General features: G+C 41.9%; 1 protein-coding gene across 4 annotated transcripts in view; it reads right to left on the bottom strand.

The window, feature by feature from the left end:
* Positions 1-13271, bottom strand: part of TMEM94 (transmembrane protein 94) — an 82462-nt gene that overhangs the window by 27722 nt on the left and 41469 nt on the right. For all 4 annotated transcript variants that reach the window (XM_081937843.1, XM_081937844.1, XM_081937845.1 and 1 more), the window contains 6 exons: positions 12967-13069; positions 11624-11710; positions 9698-9814; positions 8242-8298; positions 6143-6247; positions 5206-5370 (listed from right to left, as the gene is read on the bottom strand). In XM_081937843.1, the coding sequence (XP_081793969.1) occupies positions 5206-5370; positions 6143-6247; positions 8242-8298; positions 9698-9814; positions 11624-11710; positions 12967-13069 (634 nt within the window). The remainder of the gene's footprint in view (positions 1-5205; positions 5371-6142; positions 6248-8241; positions 8299-9697; positions 9815-11623; positions 11711-12966; positions 13070-13271) is intronic.

The following is a 13271-nucleotide window of genomic DNA, read 5'->3' as shown; positions in this document are numbered from 1 at the left end:
AAGAAGTTGGACTATCGTCGATATTTATGGATAAGCTGAGTATAGGTAGTCCTTGAAATATGACCACAATTGAGCCCCAAATTTATGTTGCTAAGTGAGACATTTATTAAGTGAATTTTGCTCCATTTTATGATCTTTCTTGCCACAGTCGCTAAGTGAATCATTACAATCAGAGGTGGTATTCAGCCAGCTCGGACTGGTTCGCCTGAACCGGTAGTGGAAATCGCGGGTGGGCCTGCCCACCTGCCCCAGCTCTCTGCCCTTCTATTTCGGCACGTTTTCAAGCCACGTGCATGCGTGCAACCCGTGCATGCGATCAAAGCGTATGCGCAGAAGGCCAAGCACATGTGCGTGCGGGGGGGGGGGCTCTCACATTTGCGAACCAGTAGGGAAAGTAAGTGAATGCCACCCAATTACAATTGTTAAGTTAGTAACACATTTATTAAGTGAATTTGACTTCCCCATTGATTTTGCTTGTCAGGTCGCAAAAAGGGATCACATGATTCTGAGACACTGCAACGGTTATAAATATGAATCCATTGTCAAGCATCCCATTTTTATCACGTGACTGGGAGGATCTGCAATGGTTGTAAATTTGAAAAACGGACACTTTTTTCACTGCCATTGTAATTTCAAACAGCCACTAAATGAACTGTTGTAAGTCAAGGACTATTTATTTATTTATTTATTTATTTATTCTTCGCATTTCTAAACCGCCCCCTCTCCCAAAAAGGGACTCGGGGCGGTGTACTTGTATTTTAGGTGCCAAAATAGACTCAAAAATTATCTTTGGCTTATCTGATCAAGGCCAGATAAAGAACTTAGTTATAACTCATTTTTCTTATTTGACTTTTGTTAACGAAGAATGATTAATGAAGCATTTGGAGAAGAGAGTTTATGTTGCATTTAGAGATAGCGATAAGCTGTCAAAATTGTTTTCACTTGTTGGGGTGAAGGGGAAAGTTATTTTTTGTTCTTTTTTCTTTTTTGTTCTTTTTTCGTTTTTACACTTTTTTCTTTTCTTTTCTAGAACCGAGGGAGTTCACTGTTCCTCAGATACCCGGGTGTGAGTCCCTTGGTGTGAAATGGGGCCCAGGGAGGCAGTGGGGTTTGCTGATTGTATACTTGGCTCCTCGCTATACATCAGCGGCCCTGCCCGAGCTCCTCGAGCTGATCTCGGAGACGGCGGTTGAGATCCCCAAGCTCGTGGTTATGGGGGATTTCAACCTGCCGTCAACGGGAGCAGCATCTGAGGTGGCTCGGGAGTTCATGGCTTCCATGACAGCCATGGACCTGACCCAATTAATTCAGGGCCCCACACACGAAGGTGGCCACACACTGGACCTTGTTTTTGTATCTGAGCAGTGGACGAGTGATCTGGGAATAGGGGACTTAGCTGTTACACCCCTGTCATGGTCAGATCACTCATGTCTCCGGCTGGACTTCCCTGGCGCTACCCCCCACCGCGAGGAGGCGGGACCAGATGGTCCAAGCTGGTACCGCCCAAGCACCTGATGGAGCCGGATAGGTTCCAGACGGAGCTTGGGCCATTACCTGTAGCCCTGACCCGCGCTCGGTCGGAGGACCTAGCGGCCGCCTGGAATAGGGCGGCGGCTGGGGCCTTGGACCGGGTTGCGCCTTTGCGACCTCTCCTGCGGCAGCGACCCACCCGAGCTCCTTGGTATACCGAGGAGTTGAGGGTGATGAAGCGCCATAGGAGACGTCTAGAGAGCAGGTGGAGGTCCTCACGCTCCGAATCTGATCGAACACAGGTAAGAGCCTATTTATGGACCTACCTTGTGGCATTGAGAGCGGCCAGACGTAGATATTGTGCCGCTCTTATTGCGTCCGCTGATAACCGCCCTGCCGCCCTGTTTAGGGTGACCCACTCCCTCTTATCACAGAGGACGCAGGGGGCGCCCTTGCAGGGCAGAGCAGAGGAGTTTGGGGAATATCTGCAGGACAAAGTCGCTCAGATCCGGAGCGGATGGGCCCCCTTTAGTGGACCGGACGGGCCGCCAACAGTGAGTCTTGTGAGACCATTCTGGGAGGAGTTTGACTCTGTTGCCCCCGAGGATTTGGACAGGTTGCGTGGACTCCTGCGACCCACCACATGTTTAATGGACCCGTGTCCCTCCTGGTTGGTACTGGCATCTTGGGAGGTGACTCGAGGCTGGCTTCTGGGCCTGGTGAATGCCTCATTGGGTGAGGGATCCTTACCAACTGCCTTGAAGGAGGCGGTGGTGAGGCCCTTACTTAAGAGGCCTTCACTCGACCCAACGGAGCTAGCTAATTATCGTCCAGTCTCCAACCTTCCCTTTCTAGCGAAGGTTGTCGAGAATGTGGTGGCGCAGCAGTTTCCACGACACCTTGACGAATCGGATTATCTAGACTCACGCCAGTCCGGCTTCCGACCCAGGCACAGCACGGAGACAGCCTTGGTCACGTTGGTCGATGATCTCTGGAGGGCCAGAGATAGAGGTTATTCCTCTATCCTGGTCCTATTAGACCTCTCGGCGGCTTTTGATACCATCGACCATGGTATCCTATTGCGCCGGTTGGAGGGGATAGGAGTCGGAGGCACCGTTTTGCGGTGGTTCGGCTCCTACCTCTCCGACCGGAAGCAATGTGTGTTGACAGGGGGGCAGAGGTCGACCCTGAGGCCACTCACTTGTGGGGTGCCACAGGGGTCGGTCCTCTCGCCTCTCCTGTTCAACACATATGTGAAGCCGCTGGGTGAGATCATCTGTGGTTTTGGGGTTGAGTACCACCAGTACGCTGATGATACTCAGCTGTACATTTCAACCCCAAACCACCCCAACGAGGCTGTCGAAGTGATGTCCCGGTGTTTGGAAGCCGTCGGGGTCTGGATGGGGGACAACAGACTCAAACTCAACCCCTCCAAGACTGAGTGGCTGTGGCTACCGGCACCTTGGTTCAGCCAGCTAATTCCATCGCTGGCCATAGGGGGCGAACAATTGCCCCCTGTGGAACGGGCGCGCAATTTGGGCGTCCTCCTTGATGCCCGGCTGTCAATGGATGACCATGTGGCAGCCGTGGCAAGGGGGGCGTTCCACCAGGTTCGCCTGGTGCGCCAATTGCGCCCCCTACTGGACCGGGATGCCCTGCGCACGGTCACTCATGCGCTGGTGACGTTCCGCCTGGACTACTGCAACGCTCTCTACATGGGGCTGCCCTTGGGACGCGCCCGAAGACTGCAGTTAGTTCAGAACGCAGCCGCGCGGGCTGTGATGGGGAGTACTAGGTACTCCCACATAACACCTCTCCTGCGCGAGCTGCACTGGCTACCTGTGGTTTTTCGGGTGCGTTTCAAGGTCCTGATTACCATCTTTAAAGCGCTCCATGGCACAGGACCTAGTTACTTGCGGGATCGCATCCTCCCACATACATCCCTGCGGCCAATTCGCTCACACAGGGAGGGGCTTCTCCTGGTGCCGTCCACTAGACAATGCCAACGGGCGACACCAAGGAGTAGGGCCTTCTCTGTGATGGGCCCAACCCTCTGGAATGACCTCCCCCCCGACATCAGAACCACCACTGACCTCCGCTCCTTCCGGCAAAAATTGAAGACTCACCTGTTCCGACTAGCGGGCCTGGCATAATTACAACTGTTACCTCCTGGTAGACGTACTATTAACTGGTTATTTTAGGGGTATTGTTCTTAATTTAATTTGTGTGTTTCTTGGGGTTTTAAAATTATATTTATATATACTGGCTAACTGTACAGTTCTTTTTAATTCTATTTTTAACCTCCTCCATATTTAACTGTACATATTTAATTCTTCTATTTATTGTATTTTGATGTATTCTTTGCATGGACTGTACACCGCCCCGAGTCCCTTTTGGGAGAGGGGGCGGTCTAGAAGCACAGTAAAATAAATAAATAAATAAATAAATTTCTTTTGTATTTTGCTATTTGGTTTTTTTTTGCAGTGTGTATTCATTTTTACGCTTCTTATGATCCTGATTAAACTTTAAGAATTAGGACTGAAAAAAATTCAGGTTTCACTTATCTGAAGATGGGGTAACCTGCAGGTATATAAGGTCATAGTTGTTTAAAGTACTTCTATTTCCTATATATATGCATATATAAACCCATCCACAGATAAGCAGACCCTCACATTTTTAACCAAAATATCATGAAAAATGCAGGATTGACTTATCCACAGCTTATCTTTTCACAGTATTTTGACTAAATGTTCAAAAGTTGGATTATTCGCAGAAGGGGTTATACACGAGGGTACATGGAATATTACTTAAAAATCTCATGTCAAAAGAATGCTCATTTCATAATTCTTCCAAATAAAATTCCTATTCAAATTCATGATCAGTCTTCAGGAAAAAGAAATATTATTAAGAAAATAATTTTTAATTCTTATTCCCTCAATAACCAACTGCAAAGAATATGCTTTTGGGTTTTGGTGGACTATAATCATACTCAAAAACCAAAATAAATGTTTGATAAATTTTATTAATCTTTAAATCCTGAATTCTCACCTACTTCTTATGTTGAATTTGGCAAAGGTAGGAATATGACATCATTACTAATTACATGAATAGGAACTTATCTTGTATACATTTAAGCTTTGTACAGAAACACAGACCTAATATATACCATGTTTCCCCGAAAATAAGACAAGATCTTGTTTTCTTTTGACCCCCAAAATAAGCACTTGGCCTTATTTTCAGGGAGGTCATATTATTTTTGAGGTCTAGGAGGCGGCGAGCATGGTCACTTCATGGCTGCTGCTGTGTTGCAATATTTTCAGGGAGGGCTTATTTTCAGGGGAGGGCTTATTTTAGCGTATGCACTCAAAAGCCCGATTGGGCTTATTATCCGGGGAGGTCTTATTTTCAGGGAAACAGGGTGTATTTTATGTATCATTCCATAAAATAAGTTCTACCTCTCAACGCCTTATGCTGTGTTTATTCTATTAGTCCTCAAAGGTACTATAATAATATTTGTTTCAGATTTCCTTAAATAATCTATATTCCTCATATACACTAGCTGGATGAGAGAATAAGTTTCCTAAGGTATTGTATTGCTATAATTTAACTGCAGAATTTGAGCATGCATTTGCAGTGTTTAACTGGCATTACCTTGCAAATGAAACAAAGGTCAGGAAGACCAAGACACAACTCAGAACACCCTGAGAGAGTATCCTTTATGAACCCATCCCTCACCTCTTCATCCATCTCTGGGTGGCAGAAGGAGCGTGTGGAGAGTTCGTCCGTCAGATCTTCATGGCTGCTGTGAGGAGGTTCCACCTTGCCACTAAAGAACAAAACCGTCTCTGGACTGGGGTTAGGCCAGGACAGAATTCCTTGCTTATCCACACAGCAGAGCACCTAAAAACAAGCCCAAGACACCTGACAAAACCCCAGAGATATACAATAAACTATTGGGCAAGGCTATGTCTGAATCAGTGAGCCAGACACAATGTTCCATTGTTTAAAGCCAAGACAAAAGGCCATTTCCAAATAACTTTCCATCTCTCGAGACCTTTTTTTTAATATTCTTGAATGCAGAAATACTTTCCCCATATGTGCAGATGTCATAAAACACTGTAAAGCAAAGTAAGGAGATGACACGGCAAGTCCTAGCTCAGTGAGAGATCAGCTAAGGCCAAAAGGAACGACAATTGGCAGCATGTGGTGTCCTTTATAACTCTTAGCCATCTTCTATTGCATTTCAGGTTTTGGACAGGAGTGAAGACTCCTGTGAAAAATAGGTGGAAAGTAAAGCCCAAGAATAGATTCTTAATAATTAAAATGCTAATGTTCTAAAAGCTGAAAAGGACAAGGGCATGCCTACTGCTCATTTGTAGTTTATTGATTTAAAACTAGACACCACAGCTTTATCATTTTCTTTTTCTACATAGAGGAGACTACTGTCAGTCCAGCCAAGATAAAGAGCTTGCCAATCAGTAGCAACTTGATATCTTGGTCCTCATCCTAAAATCAATCTGACCACATTTCTGAACCATTATCTCATCAATATCTAGCTAATAGACTCAGATAGATTTTAGAAGAACTGTTTGCAGCCATAAAGGAAACTAGCCAATGAGATAAAGGGCAGGGAACTCTATGCTCCTTTTTGCAACTCTTCTTGCAGACTTACTGTGACAGATCCCAGACTGTGAAGAAGACTAGAGGTGAAGGTGAGAGTGGGTGATTTGCCCTTCAGAACTTGCAGGAAGTGGCTCCAAATACACCGTAACATTTCCTACCAAAAAAAGCCACAACAACTAGTCAGCTAAATGAGGAAGAATGGCAAGTTCAAAGAGACTTCACATAGGAACATGGTTATTTCCAGAAAGACAGGATTGGTAACAAGTGACAGTTTAACATTTCCACAGAAACTAAGTATAGCAGCCTGTGTATAAATCAGATCTCTAGTGCATGACAAAGCTAATAGGGAATGTCAGACTTCAAATATGTACAGGAAGTAGGATGATTCAGAGGGGGTTTTTTTTGGTCTTTCTTTCCTTCTGTTCTTTCTTTCTGTTATTATATTTCTTGTTTTATTTTGTAGTGTGACAAATACAGCTCTAAAATTTTGAATTTTGACAAACATGTATCTAAAAAAATCAGTGCCGGCAGAATTCTGAATTTCACCTTAGATTCAGCTTTGTAGAACAATTCTGAGAGGATTGTTCAATCTGGGATATTTAAAAAAAACATAGATACATATCCTCTATTATGTTAAATTTTGTTAAAGTATGTGGGAAACAGATTCTGAACAAACAGGTCTTCAGTCTAGTGCAGTGGGATTCATATGGCTACAATTATGGCTAGGATTCCATTGTTCACCTACACATGGCTAGAATACCATTTTGAATTACAGAATTGGAAGAGACTATTTAGCCCATTAAGTTCAACCTATGCTCCATGCAGGAGTCCAAACTTGAGCATCCACAAGAGAAGGATATCCAGCCTCCACACGAAAACACCAAGTAAACAGGAGTCCATTATCTCCCTTGCTTCCACTGTCAAACTGCCCTTATTATTAAATAGGTTTTTCCCTAAAATTCAATTTGAATCCATCTTCCTGTAATCTGAAACCATTATTTGATGCCCACAACTTTGGAACAATGGGTCTCAGGTGTTCACCTTCTTCTCTAAGACATCTCTTCAGCTATTTGAAAGTGCTGTCATATGTCTTCCTCAGTCATTTTTTTCTCAAAGCTAAATATGCAGTTTCTTTAGTCTATCTTCATGTGACACAGAAAAATGAAAGAAATAAGTTACCTACATTTTTTTTTTAAAAAAAACCTCAAAGTGGGAAAATAAATGTTCTCTCTCTCCCTCCCTCTCTCTCCCCCCTTCCTCTCCCTCTCTGCAGTATTGTTTCAAAGTACAAAGGTTTGCTCCAAAGCACTAAAAAAGTAGACACCAGCTCATCATCACCCACCTGAATTGATACCACAGAAAATTTGCCCACTAATACTACCATTTCTTATACAATCATTACTGAATGCAATCGGCAATCCACATTGCTTCTTAATTTAGATAGAAGAAAGCAACAAGTTGCACCAATGAACTGTTTCTTGCTTTGGTAAAGCTCTGGTTTTTGTAGATAATGGTAAAGCATATTCTCTTTTCTCAGTTTAGATGGCCTTATGATGCAACCTGAACATCTAAGAAAGAACAATTAAAGAAGTTGAAGTAATGAATGATAGGGGTGTGAATGCCATTAATCAGATTATAACATACAGACTACCTGGATAAACTTTGAAATTCTACCACCCATTTGTTCCATCTAATCTCACAGAAATACCCAGTTTCTCATATTTAACTTTCCTAAATCTGATTCTGACACACAGATATAGAGTACGCAGCCTGAAATTCTTAGGATGCTTTTTTCCAGTCCCTTGGACCATCTGTCGGTTATTTTCACTCAGCTAGACAAGCAATGTGAATTATGTGCTTCCTTAAAATAAACTTTTGAAAAATTCCACAGGCTTAATTCAAATGCCCTTTTGTTCTAAAAAAAAAAATCAGACAAAACTGGTACACTGTAGACATTCACCATAGGAAAGAGCATATAGAAAAGGTGTGCAGTAAGCGTGCAGCCCGTTGCAGTATAGCGAAATGAAAGTGCCCACAAGCCAGAGATACAGAAAATAAGAAGAAGAGGCCAAGCATTTTGTAACAAGGAAGGATGGACTGCACAGAAGAACACAGAACGGGATGCAAGACTGTTCAATAAAATAATACCTGGGAAGATACCACCTCTGTGTAGCTACTGAGTGTGTCTTCTGAGAACTTAGCCAGCTGCAGCAAAAAAATAAAATAAAATTGGTTACTATCAAGATATTTGGAAGGGATGCATGAAGAAAATCCTTCTGAAAATACTTGTCACCACTAGGATACATGAATGAAAGGAGATCTCTGTAGGCTAAGCTCTACATGAAAAGTAAGCTGCCTCAGATATTCCTTTACAAATTGGAAAAAAAAAACACAGCCCAAAAGAACTGAGTCTCCATTTTGACCATGAAAAGATACTGAAGGACACAGGAACTTAATCTTGGACTAATATTAAAATTTAAAATGAGCTTTTGGTTAAAAGCAAACACATTCCTAAATTTAAAATGAGCCAAAGGTAATCAAGGTAGCTCTTAAGGTGGAACGCAAGGAGCAGCATCAAGTAGAAAATGGTTCAGAAGAAGACTTTAAGAGGAAACCAGTCAGGAAAGTTAAAGGCAAAATTAAAGAGACGGGGAGAAGAAGCAGAAACATGCAGGCTGGGAGAACAAAGAGTCTAATTCCAACCCCCAGACAAAGGGAAAGAATGGAAAGGAAAAGAGCTATATAAAACAAGAGGACAGAAGCATGTAATTGTGCTAGATGATTTTGGTGGTAAAGTGCTACAAGAGACAGTGCTAACTCTAAGGCAAAGCAGATGTGGCAAAGACCCAATTAAGCTTACAGATGATACAAGTGTACATTTGGGATGGAAGCATATTGCCCAAAGACCCACAATATCTGGACTCTGGAATGGAGAAGGGAAACACGGAGAATACGAGCACTGAAGCAAACAATGGAGACGCTGGAGAAAGGAAGAGGAAAATAACGACACCAAGCTTCACATGCCTACAGCAAGCAAGCAGAGATGGAAGCAGAAGGAATGGAAGAAGCAGAACAAGATTGAATAGGAGAAGCAGAAAAAAGCAGGAATGATATACATCGATCGACAGTAGAACCTACACAATCAAGAAAAAAAACATTATTCCTGTTATTGCTAAACCCCCATAAGTTCTGCAATTCTAAAAACGTATATAATATCTAGTTATTCATTAGAGAGGTTAAACAATTCAGAATCAAAAGACCGGTGCAAGCTAAAATGGAAACTTACCAACTACCTTCTACTGAAGTCTGAAAATAAAACAATTGAGAATTGCAACCAGCAAATGGTCTATCAGATCCTCTGAATAATTCCAATTTTGTTCATGCTCAAAGCCCAAACCAGTTTCAGTTTTGCCCCTTTATCCCTTTAACCACTCCCTCAGGAACATCTCCAATTCCAAAGAATGATAAAGAAAAGGCAGGGAAAGGGAAAGAAAGAGCATAGGATCGCCCTCTCTCAATATTAAAAGAGATTTGAGAATTCCCATTCCTTTTTTTTTTTTGCCCAATCCATCCTCCCACCGCTCTTTATTGTTAAAATACCTACCAAGGATGTAGGGGAAGCTTTGCTCATCTGGGCTAGAACTCTGGCTTCACCAAAAGCTGTGGCAAGAATCCACAGGACTGGAAACAGGAGTGGGAGGATAGGCAAGACTCCATTAACCTGTAATGCCATTCCAAGTCACAATGAGTTCAACCACTTTGCATAGATAGCTAAGGATGCAGCACCTCCCCAGATATTCAGTGATGACCAAAGCCATAAAGGCATTCTACAGATGTCCCAGAAGCATCCTGTTTTTAAGATCACTGAAATTACATATACGAGAATATAAACATGAATAAAGGAAAAATGCAAGAAAAGGTAAATTACAGGTGGAATCTCAAGAGCCTCAAACCCTACCATATAACTCCATAAAAGACCCTTTTTTAATTCATAAACATTTTGAATACAGTGTATTGTCAGGGTACATCATTTATAAAAGAAAAAAGAAAAGAAAATATTAACACATATACTGGTAACAATAGTAATAATATAAAAGAATAATTTTTCAATTGGTTCAATTTTTTCTTTATATTCGCTTGTTCATAATTCTGTTAATTATATTAGTATATTTATAATTATAAACCATCTTTATATGTAATTCCTACTGTGTTTCCCTGAAAATAAGACAGGGTCTTATTTTCTTTTGACACCCTCCCCCCGAAATAAGCACTTGGCCTTATTTTCGGGGAGGTCTTATTATTTTTGAAGTGCAGGAGGTGGCGAGCGTGGACCTCATAGCTGCAGCTGTGTTGCAATATTTTCAGGGAGCGCTTATTTTGGGGGGGAGGGCTTATTTTAGTGCATGCACTCAAAAGCCCGATTGGGCTTATTATCCGGGGAGGTCTTATTTGGGGGGAAACAGGGTACATAGCACTAATCTTTCCTCATCTAATTTCTACCTCTTATCTCTAACCACTCATAAAATCTATTCCATGGCAAGTAATATTCTGTGTCTTCTTTGTCTTTTATTTCTGAAGTCAATCTATCCATCTCTGCACAGTCTAATATTTTCCGAATTACATCCTCATCTGATGGAGTGTTTTCATTTTTCCCAATATTGTGCAAACACAATCCTTGCTGCTGTCAGTACATGCAAAACTATTACAACCCTTCAGCATTATACCTAACAAAAATATTTCTGGTTTCAGATCTATATTTTGCTTAATCGTCTTTCCCAACCAAATATGCATTTTCTCATTCTTGCCATATTTACTTGTACATTAGCAGAACTAGAATAACAAACTGGGGCTGCTAATAGGCCCAGGTGCCACAGTTCCCTAAAGCTGGAATCTCAGGGCATCATATAAAGGCATTGAGCTTACTTCCCAGAAAGGTCTGAACACAAGCAGCAACAAATTATACTGGGTTCCCACAAATGCCCCCTTTCTGCTGTCAAAAATAAAACAGGAGCCCAAAATCAGAATGCAAAATAGAAGCAAAATGGCTCCTGCTTCCTCCAAAGTTCTTCAACAAGTCAAATAACTGCATTCTGCACTGCCTGAAGTATCCTTCTCACCCTTTTCACTGTGAAATGTATCCCTAACGAACACAGCTTAATAGTGGAACATAGCATATACAAAAGTATGAACACCACACAAGTAAAAGCCGAGGTGGCGCAGTGGTTAGAGTGCAGTACTGCAAGCTACTTCAGCAGACTGCTAGTTGCAGTTTGGTAGTTCAAATCTCACCAGGCTCAAGGTTGACTGAGCCTTCCATCCTTCCGAGGTGGGTAAAATGAGGACCCAGATTGTTGGGGGCAGTAGGCTGACTCTGTAAACCCCATACAGAGGGCGGTAAAAACACTATGAAGCGGTATATAAGTCTAAGGGCTATTGCTATTTAATAGTAAATGCAAAAGGTACTCTTTTTCTTTTTGTGAAGTGAGAACCAAAACCAATTTGGGGATAACCAGAGCATAGTTTTCTTTACCTGAAGCTGAAGAAACATGTACTGCCAAGGGACTGTTCCACCAACCATGAAAAAAAAACGCATGGCATTGGTGATCAGGAAGCCAAGCTGCCATTTAAAGAAAGGAAACAACATTACAAACAGCTTTCAGACTCCCTTCTATATCAAACATAATTGTTCTTTGAAAGATTATTACACAGGGACCAGATTTCGAATGAATCCAAGAAACTAGAGCACCCATTACACAAAGAGATCGGTTCACTTTATTTGCCACTACTGTAGTTTAAACAGAGAGATGACTCTGAGCCTGGTAATGCAGACTTCATCATTTTCATTATATAGTTTTTAGAAAATAGACAAGCAATTTTCTGAAAAACAGCACTCAAGGCAAACAGCACTTAAGTTCCAAACATCAAAACAATGTAATTAAAATGTGTCAATAACACCCTAAGGAAACAGCACTTGCCAGCTAAAAAGTGCTTTAACAAGCTTGATTTTGAAATACGGCCATGGATAAAAGTCATTTTGCCCTCAACCACAAAAAAGATCTAGTCCCAAAGGTGCTTTTTTCAAGAGGCAACTGGACTTTCTGATTTTTTTCTTTGAAGACATTTCGCTTCTCATCCAAGAAGCTTCTTCAGCTCTAACTGAATGGTGGGGAATGGAAAGATTTTTAGTCTTTGCAGACATTGGTCATTTGCATCCTTTCAGGGAGTCGTTGAGGCCACCTGGAGGTTTCTCTGTGTCCTCAGGGTCACCTGAGTGGTGCAAATGAGTGTGGAGCCTTCTTGAAACTGTTGAAAAGACTGTGTTTGAACAACACTTTCTCAATAGAGAGGGAGAGATACGACATCTTCTATCTCCAGTCTACAACACAGTCTTATTTATGGTAGTCAAAACAAGATGTCCCTATGTCATGCACTGCTGTATCCAGATCAGACATTTTTTTAAAAAATGGACACTGCAGATATATTGGTTTAGCTGTGCATATACATTTCCATCTTCCTTTAAAATCTGGATACCCAATACACCCATCTTACTAGTGAGATTGAGAGGGAAAGAGAGGGATCACCTTAAGGTTTAGTTAAGCTACCTTCTCCTGTGTTGGTCTACAATTGTAACCATTATCTCCTCTCTCTCTCTTTCTCCCCACAAAACTGCTCCCTCCATTTTGTTTAGCTCTCTCCTGTACATAAAACAGTCCCTCCCATTTCTACAAAAGAATACTCAAGACTTGCAAAAAAGAATCAAGGACTATTTCTTCAAAGGCACAGAAAACCATCACTCATCGAGATACTCTTAGTCACCTAGACCTTGACTGGACCAAAACAGAAGAGCTGCTTCTTACAACCAATTATACATACCAGCACCACAGGAACAGCAAACTTCAGCATCACTGACTGTACTGTGAATCTCTCATTATCTAGAGCAGTCACAGGCCGTGATAAGCCCATGTCTAAGCATAACCTAAAACAAACAAATGAAAAGTCACTGAGGATCTTTAAAATACTGTCAATAATGTATTACCTTTTGCTGGCTTTGTACCCAGCTAAGCTTTCAAATTTGGTTTTTTTTTTATTCTTTTACGTACCATTTTAAGTATACATTCACATAATTGTTATTCTTCTTTGCATTTGTCATTCTTATACATTTATTATTTCATTTAATA

This window comes from Natrix helvetica (assembly GCF_964273705.1).
Source record: "Natrix helvetica genome assembly, chromosome: 1".
NCBI classification, from domain to species: domain Eukaryota; kingdom Metazoa; phylum Chordata; class Lepidosauria; order Squamata; family Natricidae; genus Natrix; species Natrix helvetica.
The sequence above is the reverse complement of the archived record's forward strand: the minus strand, read 5'-3'. Positions and strand labels throughout refer to the sequence as shown.